Consider the following 20,445-nt stretch of genomic DNA (forward strand, 5'->3'; position numbering starts at 1 on the left):
ACCTTTTTCATGCTCTGATAGGAGCATTTTTCTGCTGGTTCCCTTCTTTTCCCTGTCACAGCAGGTAAAATTTTGATAGTTTGCTTGTGTGAAATTAAAATAATGCTGAACTAATTTTACACCTTACACTGGATTTTACATACACAAAAATTTTGGATGTGCTTCAGTATTACAGCACAGAGTTGTCAGACCCTTCTGATGATAACGGAGGTGCTTTACATCATATTCTTCTGTGCTATGTCACTTTATAAACTACATTTGTGCCTCACACCGCATTATCCATGCAAATTTTACAAGCACAAGAAGGGTAACTTTGAACCTCTGTATTTCGAAACAAAGATATCTAGAAAATTTTCAGGGTTGTTCAAGACCAGAATCTAAGGAATATATCATGAAAATTACAGCTGTCTGCTGTGCATAATCTTCTTGGAATCCGCGACTGGGGATGGTCAGCTGCTGACAGCGAAAAACACATTTCTTTGAGCTTTCCTCAGCGACCTCTCATGAATTTACGAAAATGGATCATTCATTCAATTTTTTCATTCATTCACAGGTATACCTGTCAGTTTAATCAAATCGCAGGTTGTTCATGGATATACCCATCACTAATCAGTCTGTTTAATTTTTACTTGCATATTTTACATGTGTGAATACTATAACTTTGAATCTCTGTATCTGGGAAAGGGATAGAGATTTTGTTGTTTGAGGTCAGGATCATACAAATACATTGTAAAAATTTCAGCCATTGGCTGTGCATAGCCATCTTCGAATCCTCGGCTGGGTTTTGGTCTGCTAGTGGAAGTGATAATATAGTAAAAAAAACATTTTTTGGGGAGTTTTTCTGAGGGAGTGGCCATTAACTAATGGTGCCTCCATAAGTCTCATCAAGCCCACTGTAGACCACAAAATGCAAAATGAACAAACCAATTTGCTATATTTGCCTATGCAAGAGGAGGTGTGTAATATTCATACTTTGACCTTGTACAGTAGGACAGTGACACTTAAGATGGTCCTTCTCATGAGTATAAGAATGGTCCCTAACCCAAGGGCTATCCAAAACACTTGACCCTACCTTTTTAGCACTATTAGAACCTGAGATATGAGCATAGTAAAATACCATTGTTATGAGCAGCGTATTGGAAGATATTGGTAAGCGTGCTGTCACATGCATACCAATACAACAAGCCTCCCACAGTATAAAAAAGAAATTACTAATGTACAGGTATTCAAAAGGACACTAAAAATGTTCCTCATTGATCAACCTCTTTATAAAATGAATAAATTCTCGTAGTTATAAGGCGACCTTTAATGTAAGAATAGAGAAAACCAATTAGGTAAAAATACGCTCTTATAATAAAATGTGATACTTTTACTTATGTTCTGAAAACAAAATTTTGTATTTTAACTTACATTATGATAATTAATGTATATTTATTTTTAAGATAAAAACGTGTACTTTCATTTAGTCTACTCTTTCAAATATACCCTTTTAAACTTACCCCAATTAACCGCATGTTGTAATATTAAATGCAATCTACTGTTCTTAAAAATGAGTAACATAGTATATGTGTGATATATACAACTCTCATGTAATACTGTATTGTTTCACTTGAAAAAGAAAAGAAAAAAAAATAGCACAGATCAATTGGGAATTTATACCTAATAGTCTCTGCCTCCTGAACAATAGAAACCACTGGAGACAGGCTAATGCCATGAAGTGGTCGGCTTATTTCCTGCATGTTGGCGAGAGCTGTTGATGAATTTCCATTTATATAAGCCATGGTGGAAAGAAGCAGTGCTCTGGCTGTCTGATTAGCCACGGGTCCATCGAATACGTCTGACAATTCTGTCAACAATGGCTCCACTTTTGTTTCCAGTAGATTTTCTATGGCAGCAGTCTATGAAAGAAAGAAACAAATATATCTGCTTTATTAACAGAAAAAAAACATTCCCATACATTAGAGACCACAAAGTAATGAGTTATAAAAAAAATAAAATAAAGAAATAAAAATAAAAATAAAAAATGTTCAAATGTGTGTGAAACCTTATGGGACTTAACTGCTAAGGTCATCAGTCCCTAGGCTTACACACTACTTAACATAAATTATCCTAAGGACAAACACACACACCCATGCCCGAGGGAGGACTCGAACCTCCGCTGGGACCAGCCGCACAGTCCATGACTGCAGTGCCTTAGACCAATCGGCTAATCCCGCACGGCTGAGTTATCAAAATGTCTGATTAAGCTGATGCTCAAACTTTATTGTAGTTTGCAACAGATATTTTTCCCCTCAAATTAACAATCTTTAGTTGCTGTGTTTCTCAAATGTTAAAAATTCAGTGAAAATATTTCATTATGACAACTCTATAAACAGTATCCACAATTCTTGCATTTTGGCTTCTACTGTGTGGCATATATACAGTGTTGTATTCATTGTACATTAGCATGAATAGAACTTAAGTAGAACTTATAGTATGAGACTAATGAAATCAGTCTACTTTGCAGTGAAACTATATTATCATTGATGGCCTTTACTTGCAGGTTTGTCAGTAAAAAAATTACTGGAAAGCTTAGACTTTTGAACAAGGGCAACTAGCCATATAAGGAGAATCACAAATAGGGCATGCTACATTCAGTGTACCATTTAAAACAGCACAGATGCCACAGTTTCAGATCAGGGATTTGCAACCAAGCTCAGAACATGTTTGAAGGGTTCAAAATAAATGTGTGACTTAAGTACATCACAAATAATGTAAAGTGTGATTATGAAGAGCAGCAGTTTTGTGATACATGTTGGTGTTAATGAAGGTGTCTAGGAGTTACTCTCAGCTGTGTGCAGCAATTTCTACTCCAAAATACTCTCTGCTGATGGCAGAGATGTTGATCCACAACATGAGTTGTGTGATCTAGTATTGTCATCTTGCAAGATGAAATAATTAGCAAGTAACTGGCATAAGGAGTCATATGACCACTGGGTACGTCAACACTGCAGACTGGACTTTACAGAGCCACACATAAACACTGAGAGTCATATCCATTCACCTAAATCCATACCAAACCAGACAGGGACACTGACTTATCTGAAGGCATCACTTTTACAGATGTTTGATGGATAATGATAGTCATCATTACATTAGTACTTGTTCCATAGATCATGAATATGATATTTTATAATGATGTGAAATGTGTCCGTTTTCTTTACACATATTCGGTTACTACTTCATATTTAAAAATTCATCTATTGAGTAGGAGGTGTTGTCATTGAGAAATTCTTTAATGTGTTTTTAAATGTTGGTCAGCTATCTGCCAGACTTTTAATACTGTTGGCAAATGACCAAAGATTTTTGTGGCAGCATAATTCACCCCCTCTGTGCCAAAGTGAGATTTAACTCAGAATAGTGAAGATCATCCTTTCTTCCAGTATTGTAGCTCTGCACTTCACTATTATTGTGGCTATGCACTTCACTATTGTTTTTGAACTGGGATGGATTATTAATAACAAATTTGATAAGTGAATATATGTATTGTGATGGTACTGCGAATATCCCGAGTTCCTTAAGTAAATGCAAGGTGATCTTGGGTGGGGTCCAGCTATTATTCTGATTAATTGCTTTTGTGCAATTAATATTTTCTCTCTTAATGATGAATTACCCGAAAATATGATGCCATATGAAAGCAGTGAATGAAAACAGGTATAGTGCGATAATTTACTGATATGTTTATCACCAGAATTTGCAGTAACCCTAATGGCGTATGCAGCTGAACCTAACCACATCAGCAGATTATTAATGTGATTCTTCCAATGCAGTTTCTCATCAGTGCACAAGCCTAGAAATTTTAAATATCCTGCCTTAGCAACAGTCTTCTGTTCAGTCTATACTTATCAATGGTGTTATGACATTTACTGCATGGAACTGTATGTACTGTGTTTTCTCAGAATTTAGTTAGAGTCCATTTGCAGAGAACCACTTAATAATTTTCTGAAAGACATGATTTACAATTCCTCAGTAAATCATTAACATGTATTAAGAATAATAAGAGACCCGAGACTGAACCCTGTGGGATGCCATCCTTGATACCTTCCCAGTTACAGGACTCTGATTTTTGCAGACTATCTTTACTGTTAATTTCAACATTCTGCATTCCTCCAGTTAAATATGAATTAAACCTTCTGTGCACTGTCTCACTCATATCACAATACTTAAGCTTATCTAGAAGAATTTCTTGCCTAATCAAAACGTCTTCCAATACTTGTACGTAATTCACACCAAAGGCAAGGCCAACAATATATGTCTGGTAGACATGGAGAGCTGCATTCTTAACAGATATTGACAGAACTTACTTTTTGACTGACTTGTCATTTTTTGGTTATATCACAATTTTCATACACAAACATGAACTTCGTTTTGAATATGTTGTTGATGCTGTGTCTTTGATACTGGTCTGTATTGTGATTATAAAGAAATTCTTGACTCATCAACATATCTGTCTGGACATCCATTTGCAAATATTTTAGTTGCTAAGATTGGTATACTACTGAAAGTCAGGGGCCAAGAATCCAATTTTTATTTATCTTCTCAGTTTATGTGGGACCACCTGAACCAAAACTAACTGGTCACAGGAGGAGTCACTCCATACACATTTCCAAAAATGCTGATCAGGGGACAAGGAGAAGAAGAAAAAAGAAGAAGATGAAGACAAAAATATGAAAATAAGAGTTTTGTGATAGTATCTGCTTCCAAGCAACACAGTAGATTGCAAGGATCTGAATGTCTATTTATTTATTTATTTATTTATTTATTCTTTGCCCATGGACTCCAGCTGAAAATCCAGCTGAGAGTATTGGGTGTGTCATACAATAGCCTATTAACATCAGACTTGATTTCATTATATATAAATGAAACAAATAATTAAACAGAAATAGTCCATAATCATACAAAGGTTTGACATGTTTCACATTATATGTACACACAAATCCAAACAACATACAGAAATGATAATTTTAAAGGTACATTTCAGTAATGATGTATTTCAACACCATCTTAGTATTCACTCAAACTGTATATACATTTCTCTATGAGATATAGTTTCAAATGATTTTTAAAACATTTTAGATCTGTTTCTTTTTAATGATTTTGGGGAGTTTGTTAAAAAAACCTTTTGCCTGCTTCTTCTGGGGCAGTCATAGACAGTTTTAGATTTCTATTTATCATGTAGTAATTTTCATTTCTGTGCATTTCCCCATATATGAACTGAATAAGACAAATGTGGGAAGACAAGTCCATAATACATTGATCTGAGGACTTTATCATCCACAGTCTTAGCTGTTTTATGCATGATGAAGATCTGTTTGTTTATCTTTTTACACAGTGCATCTATGTGCTTCCCCCATGCCAAATGTTTTTCTATTATAGTTCCTAGAAAATTTATGCTGGTTACTTCTTTAATAGTCTTTCCATTTATATTAACATTTATATTATAATTTTCACTATGCTTGGTCTGAAATACTACATTCATTGTTTTAGACTGATTCATAAACAGGTTGTTTTATGTTAAATATTTATTTGCATTTTCAATAGTCAGGAGTGCTTCCTTCTCAAGCTCCTCCTTTGTGTCAGCTGTGCAAATGATTGTTGTGTCATCAGCATACATTATAAGTTTCTGATTTATATAGCTAGGGAAGTCATTTACGTAGAGTATAAATAGTATTGGCCCAAGCACAGACCCTTGCGGCACACCGTGTTTAACTGTTCGTAATTCTGATCTGTAGTTTGTTATATTTCCCCCACTAGTGTGTCTGATTTCTGTGCATTGTTTCCTATTTGTAATGTATGATTTAAGTATGTCATAGCATTTTCCTCTAATTCCATACTGATATAATTTCATCATTAATTCTGAGTGGTTCACACAATCAAATGCCTTAGATAGGACCATAAAAATCCCACAAGTCTTTTGTTGCCTGTCAAGTAAATTAAGAATGTGCTCAATTATATCTGTTGATGCTGTTTTTGTTGACTTCCCTTCTCTGAAACCATGTTGTGATGAATGCAGTATACTGTACTTAGTTATAAAACTTACAATTCTATTCTTTATTATCTGTGAGAAACTCCTATACAGAGAAAATGGAGTGTGCACAAGGAAATGTTTTCAATTTACATTTGAAAATCTGGGGCTTTTCATTCAAATTTTTCATTTCTGCTGGAAGCCTGTTGAAAATCTAGCCTGCAGAACAGCACGCATATTTCTCTACAATGATTAAATGTTAATCAAGTGCATTTGTTTTTCAAAAAGCTCCAAGTGCTGCCCTTGGTATAATGCTTAAATACAGCACCACCAGACTGATACTGCTAGCAAGAACAACTTCTGTTTATTGAAAGTTACCAACAAAACCTTTGGGGCTGGAGCAGTGTGGGGACCAAAGGCACAATTCTGAATGTACAGTAATCCACAATAACTTAACCCCCTCCCTTTCCATCCAATTTGTTTTTCTTGTCCATGACAACATAAGCCTTCTTGTGTCAGTGATAGGATTAATCAGACTCCAAAGTGACATGCTTTGTCAAGAGGTGTTTGTGAATTACACAATTAAAACCTATTTATTTTGTTTTTCATGTCACAAGCAAACAGTATGCAATATATGTCATACGTATCACACTCACCCTGTTTTTGACACTTGAAATAAGATCATCAATGTTCGCTGTGGCTTCAACAAACTGGAGTAGCCCATTGTGAACATCATCATTTCCATACAGCGCTACACCCACTGCACCACTGTTGAAAAAAACAGAAGGGAAAAAGAGAGATTTAAATCTGTGACAATTCACTAGAGCTTACACAGGTCAGTTTTGATGAAAAACAGAATAATATTCATCGATGTTATTTGTTACCTGACTGGTATAATCTTCCTGTGTGTGAAAGTAATTAAATACTGGAACAATACCAGAGAAGGAAAGTTGCTACTCACCATATAGCAGAGATGGTGAGTCGTGATAGGCACAACAGAAAGATTCACACAATTAAAGCTTTCGGCCATTAAGGCCTTTGTCATTGTAGACACACATACACACACACACACATACCACATGTACACACGCACACACACACACACACACACACACACACATACACACACACACACACACACACACACACGGAAATGCAACTTGCACACACGTCTGCAGTCTCAGAGAGCTGTGGTTTCAGCTCTCTGAGACTGCAGACTGTGTGCAAGTTGCGTTTACGTGAGTTTGTGTGTGTGTGTGTGTGTGTGTGTGTACTGCTGACAAAGGCCTTAATGGCAAAAAGCTTTAATTGTGTGAATCTTTTTATTGTGCCTAGAGCGACTCAGCATCTCCGCTATATGGTGAGTAGCAACTTTCCTTCTCTGGTATTGTTACATTCCATCCTGGATTTTCCATTGTTTAATTAAATTGTCTAATTTATTTTGGATAGCTGAAAGCAGAAATTAATTGGAAACTTCCTGGCAGACTGATACTGCATGTTGAACCAGGACTCAAAGCTTTGTGTTTCACGGGCAAGTTGTCTATCAACTAAGCTATCCAAGTACAATGAACGACTGGCCCTCACAGCTTTACTTCTGCCAGTATCTAATCTCCTACCTTCCAAACTTCACCATTCTCCTGCATACATTGTGGGACCAGTAGTCCTGGAATAAAGGATAGTTCAGAGATTTGCTCCTGAAATGCAAAGGTCTCAGGTTTGAATCCCAGTATGGCACACAGTTTTAATCTGCAAGGAAGTTTCAGATCTGCATACAATCCATCACAGAGTAAAAATTCATTCTGGAAACAATCCCCCAGATGGTGGCTTAGCCATGTTGTTGCAGTATATTTTCTTGTAGGAGTGGCCTCCAAGGTATGAAGGAGCAATTGTGAAATTTGGAAGGTAGGAGAAGAGGTAATGGCGAAATAAAGCTGGGAGAGCAGATCGTGAGTTGTGCTTGGGTAGTTCAGTTGGCAGAGAACTTGCTTGTGAAAGGCATAGGTCTCCGGTTTAAGATCCGGCTCAGCACACAGTTTTAATCTGTCAGTAAGTTCCAAATCAGTGCTCCCTCCAATGTAGAGCAAAAATTCATTCTGGAAAGGAATTAATTTGCCCATTATGTGACAGATTATGCTTTTCGGGGAATCAACAGGAAAATGAACTGACATTTGTTTCCATTCAAGAAAAATAAAAACATGGTTTAAAACACAAAGCTTAGGTCACACAAGCATAAAGAATAGAAAATCAAGCAAAAACAAATTAAAAAATTAGTATGTATGTATGATATGTGTAATCCAAGGGAAGCATGTAGAAATCCCAACAATATTTGGTATGGAACACTGTGTAAACAAATTCCCAGTTTTTGAGAATCTGAATAATTTTATGTATAGTGCAATATATACATACTGTAACAGGCACTTTTACTTTCTTTTATTCTGTGAAACAGCATCTACTATCAACATTTTATGGTTTGTAATTAGTCATAACACTGTGCTATGTCTGTGTTAATTATATCAGAGAGCACACTGGTCAGAGAGTAAGGTGCTTTCTAAATCTCTTTCGAATATGTATTAAACCAGATACATCACTTGCAGTACCCACAGCTTACAGTTTGTGTTCAGTCTAATTTCCTATGTGGTTATGCTTTGATTTAACCAACAAGCATATGGCTTAATATTTAATTTCTTTTCTTCCTTTTCTCTTAGCAAGAGCTGCTTTCATGTGGAGCTTTCACAATATGATATTGTTATGTATTGCAGCCATGCAGGGTCTTATTGGAGGGTATGGTTGCTGGTCACAAACAGCTGGGAGATGCATTAATGACTGTTTGACTAGCTTCATGTGGTTGCTGTGAACACATTTGCCCCTCCCCCCTCATCCCCCAGCTCCTTGCTTCCATCAGACATAAGTTGCCTCTCCACAGGCTCTTGATAAGACCATTAAAAATAAATCAAAATCTAGTGATCACAAAAGTAAATAGCTTTTTGTTCTTTTAAAATAAGTACTATATACACATTCCTTTATAACACAAATACATTTCTAAATCTTATTCTGTTACTAAATATTAATACAAGAAACATTTCCATTTAAGGTAATTTTAGAGATCTTTAAAAGCTTTTGGTGGTGAATATACACACATCAAAAAAAGTTTTGCAAAACCGAAGTTCCCAGAACTCCTGAAGATAGACGTTGACTGTGGATATTGTATCACAGATACAGTCCCTTTGACTGTTCAGATATGTCACTAAACTTGCCCAAAAATGTAAACAACCATGTATGAGCAGCACCTGTTAGACAGAGGGGGTCCGCCAGCTGATCAGTTCCAGTCATTCCACCAGGAAGGAGGTACACAGCTTGTGTTCTCTGTAGTTCAACCATGCCTAGATAGTCAATACCGCGGTTTGATCGCGTCCACATTGTACTTTGTGTAAGGAAGGGTTCTCAACATGGAAAATGTCCAGGTGTCAGAGTGAACCAAAGTGATGTTGTTTGGACATGGAAGATATACAGAGAAGTCACATATACAGAGAGACAGGAACTGTCAATGACATGCCTTGCTCAGGCTGCCCGAGGACTACTACTGCAGTGGATGACCGCTAACTACAGATTATGGCTCAGAGGAACCCTGACAGCAATGCCACCGTGTTGAATAATGCTTTCGTGCAGTCACAGGACATCACGTTACAACTCAAACTGTGCACAATAGGCTGCATGATGCGCAACTTCACTCCCGACGTCCATGGCGAGGTCCATCTTTGCAAACACACCACCATGCAGTGTGGTACAGATGGACCCAACAACATGCCGAATGGACTGCTCAGGATTGGCATCACGTTCTCTTCACCAATGAGTGTCACACATGCCTTTAACCAGAGAATCATCTGAGACGTGTTTGGAAGCAACCCGGTCAGGCTGAACACCTTAGACACACTGTCCAGCGATTGCATCAAGGTGGACGTTCCCTGTTGTTTTGAGGTGGCAGTATGTGGGGCCGATGTACGCTGTTTTTGGTCATGGAAGGCACTGTAAGGGCTGTACGATACGTGAATGCTATCCTCCGACTGATAGTGCAAGCATATTGGCGAGGCATTGGTCTTCATGGACGACAATTCGCGGCCCCATCATGCACATCTTGTGAATGACTTCCTTCAGCATAATGACATCGCTCGAACAGAGTGGCCAGCATGTTCTCGAGACATGAAACCTATCAAACATGCCTGGGACAGATTGAAAAGGACTGTTTATGGATGATGTGACCCACCAACCACTGAGGGATCTACGCAGAATCGCCATTGAAGAGTGGGTCAATCTGGACCAACAGTGCTTTGATGAACTTGTGGATAGTATGCTGCGACGAATACAGGCATGCATGAATGCATGAGGATGTGCGACTGGGTATTAGAGGTACCAGTGTGTACAGAAATCTGGACACCACCTCTGAAGGTCTCGCTGTATGGTGGTACAACATGCAACATGTGGTTTTCATGAGCAATAAAAAAGGCGGAAATGATGTTTATTATGTTGATCTCTATTCCAATTTTCTGTACAGGTTCCGGAACCGAGGTGATGGAAAACTTTTTTTGAATCACAGTTAATAACAAAAAATGACAGTGTGAAAGTATTATATTATATATGTGTCCACAAACAAGCTGTCTGCAGAATAATTGGGAACGTGAGATTAGAAACCACCACTGACACCAGTATCAAATATTGCGCTAGTTAGTACAAATGTATTAGAAATGGAAACTTTTCAATCAAGTTCCCATCTAACTGGGTTAAGTACCACCCAGGCCTGCCTTACTTTGTGCAACATGTAGGAATTTGGGATATGCCTGAGTGAGCACAGGTACATTTTGGTGCTGTACATGACAACATCTAATGGGCACATTTTGTCCATGATGAATATGTCAAAAACAGCCTGGCCTCCAAGGATTTTTTAATAGAGAGTCATCTCAAAAGTGAAGCGTACAACAACATTGGCATTGAAAAACTGGAGCAGTGGATCGTATAGTCTTATCAAGGATTATGAAATGTTCCAGGGGTGTCTAAAAGATTTCTTAACTCACTTCCAAATGTGAGCACGAAACGTGCAACATCACCAATAACAGATAAGAGTTTCGAGTGTTCAGTAATTTGTAACATGTAACGTATTGAAGTAGTATCATCTTTCCTGTTAACATACATTTTGGGTGGAATATGAGCCCAGCTACATGTGGACTCAACTGAAGAGTTCACATTTCAAGTACATTTGTACTGACCAGGACATGAGTGATGCCTCATATACACAGTTATTTCACAGATGGCTCATTTGCGGTGACATGTTTACTGGAAGATTTTTGATTCTATAAGTATCATCATATACACTCTGTAACACTGATGTATTGTGCTACTCAGCTACAGAAAACGTGGACATTGTGCTGCATATCCACAGAACATGTGGGGGCAAAAGTAGCAGCTAGTTCAACCCTCTGATAAAGGGAGACTGCTCTAATAAAATTTAATCAATACTTTTGATTACAAATTTAGCTTCGTTTTTAGATTACGATCTATTTATGTAAGTCACGGGCTAATCACCCCAGTAGTTTACAAGTCGAATTAATTAACTGCCCATTAAATGCTATCAAATGAATGTTCCCTGGCAATTAGGGACCTCCGTACGCTTGCCTAACAACACGACTCCCCGCTTGTCAAGAGATTATAATTTTCTGTCGCCTGGTTTGATTAACATAGAACTGGTACAATGTGGCTTGTTACTAGAAGGCTAATTAGCAGGTGCATCAAGTTGGTGACCATGGTCCGCGAGTGACCCGCCGCCATTACGGACAGACGTGCATGCTCGTTATGCTGGTAGCGGCCATTGATGGCGCGACACAATACAGCACGGCCAGTAATCAGTTTCCGTGTGCTAATCGGTAGTAATTCTCACGCGACGCGATGACGTGTACGCCAAACGGTTCGTGCGGGATTCATGTTTCCGTAAAAACAGTCTCAGCCGCCCCCCCCGGCTGAGCTGGTCTCGTCAGTTCTCATGACTTTTGGTGTTCCAGCTACCTCTCAGCGCGCGGTCTCTCTTAATGCAGGGGTGGACCAATCAATAAAAAATCCTGCAGCAACCCGGCTCTTGCCAGTTTCTTCACTTTGTTGGCGAGCAGTAACCATTACTCACGTGTAACAGGCTACCGTTCGTTTGACATGTTGCCATGCAGCATCATACCAGAACTGTCTGTCTGTTTTCTTGGTCTGCGGATTCCCCCTGTTGTCTTTTTCTTTATCGATTAATCACTGTAACCCAGCTAGATGGGACAGAGCCTGATGTCATCAGAAGAATAGCAGGTGAGATTTAACATCGCCAGTTATTAGGGAACAAGAAAAACGGACAGTCAGATTAATTGTTCAATCATTGTTCATTCAGCTTTGTAAACCCCCCTTCAACAAAAAAAAAAAAAAAGAGGAAGACACGCCATAAAGGAATTATCTGAATGTGACGAATATCAGTAAATGTGATGTACATGTTCAGACAAACAGGTGATTACAGTTACAGAAAAATTTGATGATTTTTTCAAGAGAAAGGGATTCACACATTGATGATCAAGTCAATAACGCATTCGTCCACCTCTGGCCATTATGCAAGCAGTTATTCGGCTTAGCATCGACTGACAGAGCTGTTGCAAGTCCTCCTGGGGCGCATCGTGCCAAATTCTTTCCAATTGTCGAGATACATCATCAATATCATGAGATGTTTGAAGGTCCCTGCCCATAATACTCTGAACGTTCTCAACTGTGGAGGGATCTGGCGATCTTGCTGGCCAGTATATGGTTCGGCCATGCCTGAAGACAAGTAGTAGAAACTCTCGCTGCATGCGGATGGGCATTACTTTGCTGAAATTTAAGCCAGGATGCCGTGCCATGAAGGGCAGGAAACCGGCATGTAAAACATCGTCACGTGCCTCTATACTGTAAGGGTGCCATGGATGACAACCAAAGGGGTCCTGCTATGAAATGAAATGTCACCCCAAACCATCAGTCTTGGCTGTCAGGCTGTACGACGGGCGACAATCAGGTTGCTAACCCACCACTGTCCAGGACATCTCCAGACGTATCTTGCTGGTCATGAGGGTTCAGTTTGAGCAGTGATGGTCAGGGATGCCTTCGTACAGGACCCCTTTGATTGTCATCCGCAGCACCATTATAGCACAGCGGTTAGCCGACGATATTCTACACCCCGTTTTGTGCCCTTCATGGAAATCCATCCTGGGCTTACATTTCAGCTTGCCAAATCCTACCTCGGCCAGCAAGGTCGCCGGATCTCTACGCAATAGAGAACGTTTGGAGCATTATGGACGGAGATCTCCAACCAGCTGGGTATTTTGACGATCTAATGCACCAATTCGACAGAATTTGGCCGAATAGCTGCTTGCATAAGAGCCAGGGGTGGACCAACACATTATCGACCTGCTCAGTTTGTGAAGGTTTTTTCCGGGCGGTGTGGCCGAGCGGTTCTAGGCACTTCAGTCCGGAACCGCGCTGCTGCAGCGGTCGCAGGTTCGAATCCTGCCTCGGGCATGGATGTGTGTGATGTCCTTAGGTTAGTTAGGTTTAATTAGTTCTAAGTCTAGGGGACTGATAACCTCAGATGTTAAGTTCAAAATGGTTCAAATGGCTCTGAGCACTATGGGACTCAACTTCTGAGGTCATCAGTCCCCTAGAACTTAGAACTAGTTAAACCTAACTAACCCAAGGACATCACACACATCCATGCCCGAGCCAGGATTCGAACCTGCGACCGTAGGAGTCTCGCGGTTCCAGACTGCAGAGCCTAGAACCGCACGGCTTCTTCGACCGGCAGATGTTAAGTCCCATAGTGCTTAGAGCAATTTGAACCATTTTTTGTGAAGGTTTTTCGCTTGAATAAATTATTCAGTTTTTCTTAATTGTAGTCTTTTGTCTGTCTGTACATGTACACAGTGGCGGATACAGGAATACCTCAAGGAGTGAGCTACCTTTACGTTCACGGTAATAAAAAAAAAAAAACAATCAAGTCACATGCAAAGTTCAAGAAAGTTTTATCTAAACTGATTATACACATATGCAAGACAATACAATCTCTGATATAAAAAAAGTTACAATTGTGGTTCTCTTCCTTAAATGATGAATTCTATGCGCCTATTCTTCCTGCCAAAATGGTGTGTGCCAGACAGAAAAGTATAAAATGCGATGCGTGGACACGCATGCTACATAGGAAAGTACAACTTCTCGATAACTCGATTCAGTCGAGTCGATTGAGGAAAGAAATGAACGAATAGCGTACGGGCTGACTGCCGGGGGCGGCGCGGGTGGCAATGCCGTCGGCCCCGCAAGGGTGGGGGTGGGGGGGGGCACCCCCATATGTATGCGCCACTACATGTGTATCACATCTGATGATTTCCATCCCATTCGGATAATTCATTTGTGATGCGTCCTTTTTTTTGTCTTAGAGTGTACTTTCATCTGTGTCAGTTTATGCTTTTAATTATTTTTCACCCTGTATACCAATTTCGCATTTGGGCATTTCTGGCACCTGTTCCAGCTTGGTTCGCCAAGCGACCACTCGTGTCGTTGGAGCCTTAAACCAGCCCAGATGGAGAGGCAAGTAGTCACTAGTAATTGGAAAAAATGCCTTGGAGTTTGCCAACTCTCCTGTTGCATACTTCATTTACAGAGAAGTCTGATCCAACGGCTTCCACGTGATAGCGTCTGGTGGGTTGTGGCCAGATCTGGTGCCGTTTCACGAGCAGGATTGTACACGCTAAACGGTAGATGCGAATATGTTTGAGGCACTTTGTTGCACTGACAGTGAAACAGACTTGCATGTCCTGCCTGAGCATCAGGCTCTCTCTTCTGTGAAGATCTGGGCACCAACAAGGGAAAGTAAGGGGCTGTTAGTTGTAGGCAGTTTGAACACTAGACACACTATATCCGCTTTTAGGGAAAAAGTGTCACGAGAGGGATACAAATGAAATTTGCAATCTGTGTGTATCCCAGGAGCAGTTGTGTGCGAGGTGAAAGAGGTCGCGCCGGGGGCACCTGGTTGCACAGTTAGTAGCAGACTTCCGCTCGTGTCGGGAGCGACGATGTCAGTTGCCTGGTGTCTGAGAACATTCTCCACTCTTTCTCTAGATTTGTGGATGAAGCGAAAACAGACAACCTCACTGGTGAGATCTCAACGTAGCTGTCGATTTGCAGCCTCGTTCCGAGGAGCAGTTGGGGTGCTCTGATCTGTAGCTGAGTGGAAGGTCTCAATTAAAGACTTTGTCCATCATGTGGCGTATTTGGCTGTAGACTCTTCGACCTGGAAACTATTTAAACCACCTTAGAGACGTTTAGATTCACTAGGTTACAACAAACACGATCTTTTCATCTTAAAAGATGAACAGAGAACATGGAGTTCAAACCTGACAAACGCAGAATACCTGTGGCTTAAGACAAAGACATCACAATCAAGCTATAGGTAAATACATACCAAGCAAAGTAATAAAATATGGCAAAATCTACCTCGGTTTACTGGTACCACTCGGAGAATGTCGCTACAAAAGAGAATATAGGGGAAACAACTCATTTGCAAATCGTGCATCCATAAGAAGGGCGATGTGTAAAACTTACAGCAGTGTTCACAACCAGATCCTGGAGAAAGAGCTATCAGAAAATCTTAGGAAGTAGGAATACTGGTCAGTGAACGAATCCAAACCTTAAGTCAATCTCTCGTGGATAAGCCTGGTGTTGAAACTGAACACAGCAGACCGAAAAGAGAATCATTTAATTCCACATTTAATCATTCGAATGGGAACCATTGGATGAAAGATGGCTTTCTAGCGGAACCCAACTCGGTAAATTTAGAGAATCGGTATTCGTGAATGACAGTGCGACCACCCTACTGCCATCTCTGTGTATCTGACGTAGGGATAGCGAGAACACGACAGGAGAGGTTAGGGGACGTACAGAGGCGGACAGGCAGTGCTTTTTCTCTGGCTCAAGCTGAAGATGGAACGGGACAGGAAATCGGTAATATTCGTACCAAGCATCGCCCGCCATGCACTGTAGAGTGGCCCGCAGAATATGAGTGTAGATGTAGATGTACAGGGTGGTCACAACGTCGCTGTACACGCGAACTGAATGCGTGTAACAGTGTAAGACAGTAAGATACTTCAGATTTGAACCTCCCATCCTGATAAATGACATGGCAACAGAGTACCTAACGCGAAATGCGACGTGTTTGCCATGATGGGCCACGCGACTGCCCAGGGAGGAGAATACAGTCTGTGCGTTGATCACTTCATCGTTCGCCTTTTCGTGTTTGGTGAACAACAGTGGAAGATACCGGCGACTTCATTTTGACGAGCACTTGGTGACAAGTGTTTGGACCCCTGAATGGAAGTTCAACAACGAAAATATGACACAGGTTAATGGATAGGCTTCGTGAACAATTCGGAAGGGAGCCTCCAAGTCGTCAGACGTGGAAGGAGGACGAAATGCTTTTTGCCTGGGAAGTGTGTTGGATTCCTCCCAATCTGATCGGCCATCAAACTGAAGAGAAACACGTGTTGAATGAAGCTAGTCCGGCAGCGATGCGCTCACCCCACATATCGACCAGAAGTCGTGCTGCTGAACTTGGAATTAAAACTAGCATATTGCAACTCCACAGGAAAATGGACTTAGACCTGCTAAAGTGGACGAGTAGGACGACATGGAGTCTAGGCCTAAAATAGATAAACGGCCATGAACTTTGTATTACATTTTACAGAAATAACTTTGACCCACGGGAGATGACACATAGGCGTCGAAACAAGTGTGGGTAAACAAAAAAAAAAAAGAAAAAGAAAAAACCGTGCTTTGCATAAGTTGGGATTGAAACAACTCAAATAAATGTAATAAAAGTTACAAGGACATAACCGTACGTGTAAAGGGACTTTCTGGTCACCCTGTAGAAGCAACGGTGCAGTCTGTACTTGTACAGAAGGCGGGCTACTGAAGGGAGCATAATACTACCCTGAGACGGATCAAAAGTTTGGCACACTGTTAGCCATTCACATATTTGTGATCCCCTGATGCTTCAAGCTTTGGGCTGTTAGAAGAGATTTTCTTAACAAGATTTCATGTGCAGAAGCTATTCACGTTATCATTAAGTCTGAAAAATCTTGAAGCATCGGGACATGTCGTGGATACGAGACCCTGTAGATACCGAGTGATTATAGTGCAAGTGCAGGTACACACAGAACTTCAATGTGCGCTGTAATCATCATATGGTAGCTATACTTAGTAGATATTCCAATGCATTAATGTGGAACCGAGCTACACTGCAAAAAATTTAATTCCAATTTTGGCCACCAGGTGCAGATCTGGCGCTATGAATGCGAGGAAACTGTACAGAAGTGTTTCCATGTGTAATGCATTAGGACTGGGACATGGGCAGAGAAGATCAGACGAGTGAGAAAGGCATAATTTTGATCCAATTATTGACTGCCATTTAGACAGTATGTTCAATACGACCACCAGAGATGTCGACGAGATGCTGTACAGCGCCAGATTTACACCTGGTGACCAAAACTGGAAGTAATTTTTCCAGTGTAAATCTGTTCCTCATTAACACATTAGAATATCCACAAAGTTTCGCTGTTGTACAATAATTACAGCCTGCAATGGACCTCTGTGAGTAGCTGCACTTTAATAATTGCCCCCCGGCGCAGCAGCTATCTCTGCCACACACGGTGATGGGCCGAAACATTATGGCCACTGTCCATCATGAGGATTACTGCCATGTGGTGACATTACGGCCACGTGACGCGTCGAGAAAAATGTACAGGGGCATACGTAAAGTCGGCGAACACGTTCGGTTATTTATTGCACAAGAACCAAACATTGAACAGATATCATGAGAAACCCTGAAAGTTTTTTTTTTTCCTGTATACCGCCACAGCGTAGTTTGGTAATTTGCCGACAGCGCTAGTAGCAAACATGGCTGTGTTACAGAAGGGGACAGCTGTTTCATGAAATGACCTCCCCAATCACCAGATCTCACTCCGTGTGACTTCTTTCTGTGGAGACACATTAAAGATCTGGTGTATGTACCGCCTCGACTATGTGATGAAGCAGAGCTCTGGGAGAGAATACGGGAAGCGACTGCCACAGTCGACGATGCCATGCTGGGAGGGTATGGCAAGAATTAGATTACCGTACTGACGTCTGCCGGGTCACTCATGATTCGCATATCGAATGTTTGTTAAAAAAAAAACTTTCAGAGTTTCTCATCAAAATGCAATATGTATGACATCTGTACAATGTTTAGTTCTTGTGCAATAAATAATTGAAAGTGTTCCCGGACTTTGTGTACACCCTGTATAAATGGAGCAGAGACAAATGGGGAATCATTCTAGCTACTATATGGGTCACTGATGGAGAAATCCACTGACATGAGAGACGTTCGCATAAGCCAGATTGTAGTGGCCCGGCACCTTGGAACGAACGTCTCGGAAACGGCGAAGATGACTGGCTGTTCGCATGCTGCTGTCATGAGAATACGTGGAAGGTGATTGGAGGACAGTGTAACTACGAGTAGGCAACAAGGCACTGGACGTCCACGCCGCATCATAGGAAGCAGATGGCAGAGGTCTGCCTACTCTGTAAAGCACACGTGGCAATCTGTGGCAGATCTGACGACAGAGCACAGTGCTGACCCAGGTATGTGTTCTTTAGTACACCACTCAGCACAGACTGCTGAATGTTGGGCTTCACAGCAGACGACCCCTGCGTGTACCCATGCCGACCCTACGAGGTCGTCATTTACGATTGCAGTGGGCACGGGATCATATGGATTCGACCGTGTATCAATGGCAATCAAGTTTCATCTCACTTCATGTGGATGGTCATGGCTCTCACGCCATGCTCCGTAGTTATATGAAGGATGTAAAATCAGGCGAATGGCCGCTAGATACATGTCCCACGCGACGGACAATGGCCGGGGGGGGGGGAGGGGGGGAGGCGGATATTCACCTGGGCTTCTGTGAGAAATGAAGTAGAAAAGGCACCACGAAAGCTGCAGTTACGTATATATTGTTGTGGACCACTTGCATCTGTTCAGGCTCGATGTCATCCCCAATGGTGTTGGTATCTTCCAGCAGCTATGGCAGCTGTTCGCCTCACAAGACCAGAATCGTGTTACCGAGATTTGAGGATTGTGACAGTGAATTCACGTTTACGTCTTTTCAATCAGTTGTACCTGATCTGAACTCGATACAACACATCTGGGAAGCTGTTGCGCTCCAGCTCTGTGCCCACGTACCGCCGGCCCGTAATTTCCGGGAACTGGGTGACCTGTGCATAGGCGTCTGGTGCCACGTAGCTCCGGAAATCCACCGAGGACTTGCCGAGTCCGAGATCCTGTTACGCTGGTTGTCGTAACATTTTGTCCCGTTAGTGCATGCTTTTCTTACGTGATAAAGAAAATCTACTTTTATAGGCACTCACGCCATGCTCCGTCGTTACATGAAGCACGTAAGATCGAACATATTTCATTTTGACTGTACTTTACACTACATAAAGACATGATCAGCTGCGACCATTGTGAATGGAACTATAAGGTAACTTCTAGTGTATCATTAGCCGCTTAGTGTAACGACAGTGCGCCACACAGTTAAAGGGTCACTTTTTTGAAATCCCTGCAATGCTCTCCCACTGCGATGCAGAAGTTTGAAATTTGGCTCAAAGGTGTCTACAAACTTCCTCTTTAAGTTTTTGTATGTCCATCTTTGTGATTGGGGATGTGAGGGACACCAGCCTTTCACTTATGTAATAAAATGGAACTCCTACTGCCATCCTTATGACGTTATTTATTGTATGGTACCAGTTTCGGTGCTTCAGTGCACCATCTTCAGGCCTTAGCTGACGCTGAGGGGGTTAACACCATCCATATACACGATTCATTGGTGACCAACATCGGTAACTGGTTTTCGCAGATTACCTGCAATAGCGATGTTGTCTCTCTAACTAACAACTCTGTAATCGTGCAAAATGGTGGCGCCGTGTGATGTCACCCTCGGGTTTGCCGACGGTTCAGACAGCAAGGTATGGATGCATGCGAAAAAACGCCCAGAACTCTCAATTTCTTGTAAGGTGTAGAGTGGGTTAATGATGTCACATGAGCACCAAATTTCACCACAATTCTGCGCAACACCCATGTGATCGTGCTACACGATGGAAAGGTCGTCACCCCCCACCCCTCCTATCCATATTTCCCACAGTTTTCAGTGATATTTGCAACAGAACGACATTCTTGACGACCTTTGACACAGTTGACACATCCCTGACGATTTAACCCTTGTCCAAAGACGATGGGTCTGCAGTCCCGTTGCCGGCCGCGGTGGTCTCGCGGTTCTAGGCGCGCAGTCCGGAACCGTGCGACTGCTACGGTC

The 20,445-nt window shown here is 41.3% G+C and overlaps 1 protein-coding gene across 2 annotated transcripts in view; it reads right to left on the reverse strand.

The window, feature by feature from the left end:
* The window catches only part of LOC126236067 (protein tweety), a 951,384-nt gene that overhangs the window by 33,823 nt on the left and 897,116 nt on the right, over positions 1 to 20,445 (reverse strand). For both annotated transcript variants that reach the window (XM_049945120.1, XM_049945119.1), the window contains exons 5-6: positions 6,661 to 6,772; positions 1,660 to 1,898 (exon numbers count right to left, since the gene is read on the reverse strand). In XM_049945120.1, the coding sequence (XP_049801077.1) occupies positions 1,660 to 1,898; positions 6,661 to 6,772 (351 nt within the window). The remainder of the gene's footprint in view (positions 1 to 1,659; positions 1,899 to 6,660; positions 6,773 to 20,445) is intronic.

This window comes from Schistocerca nitens, chromosome 2, assembly GCF_023898315.1.
Source record: "Schistocerca nitens isolate TAMUIC-IGC-003100 chromosome 2, iqSchNite1.1, whole genome shotgun sequence".
Classification (NCBI taxonomy): Eukaryota; Metazoa; Arthropoda; class Insecta; order Orthoptera; family Acrididae; genus Schistocerca; species Schistocerca nitens.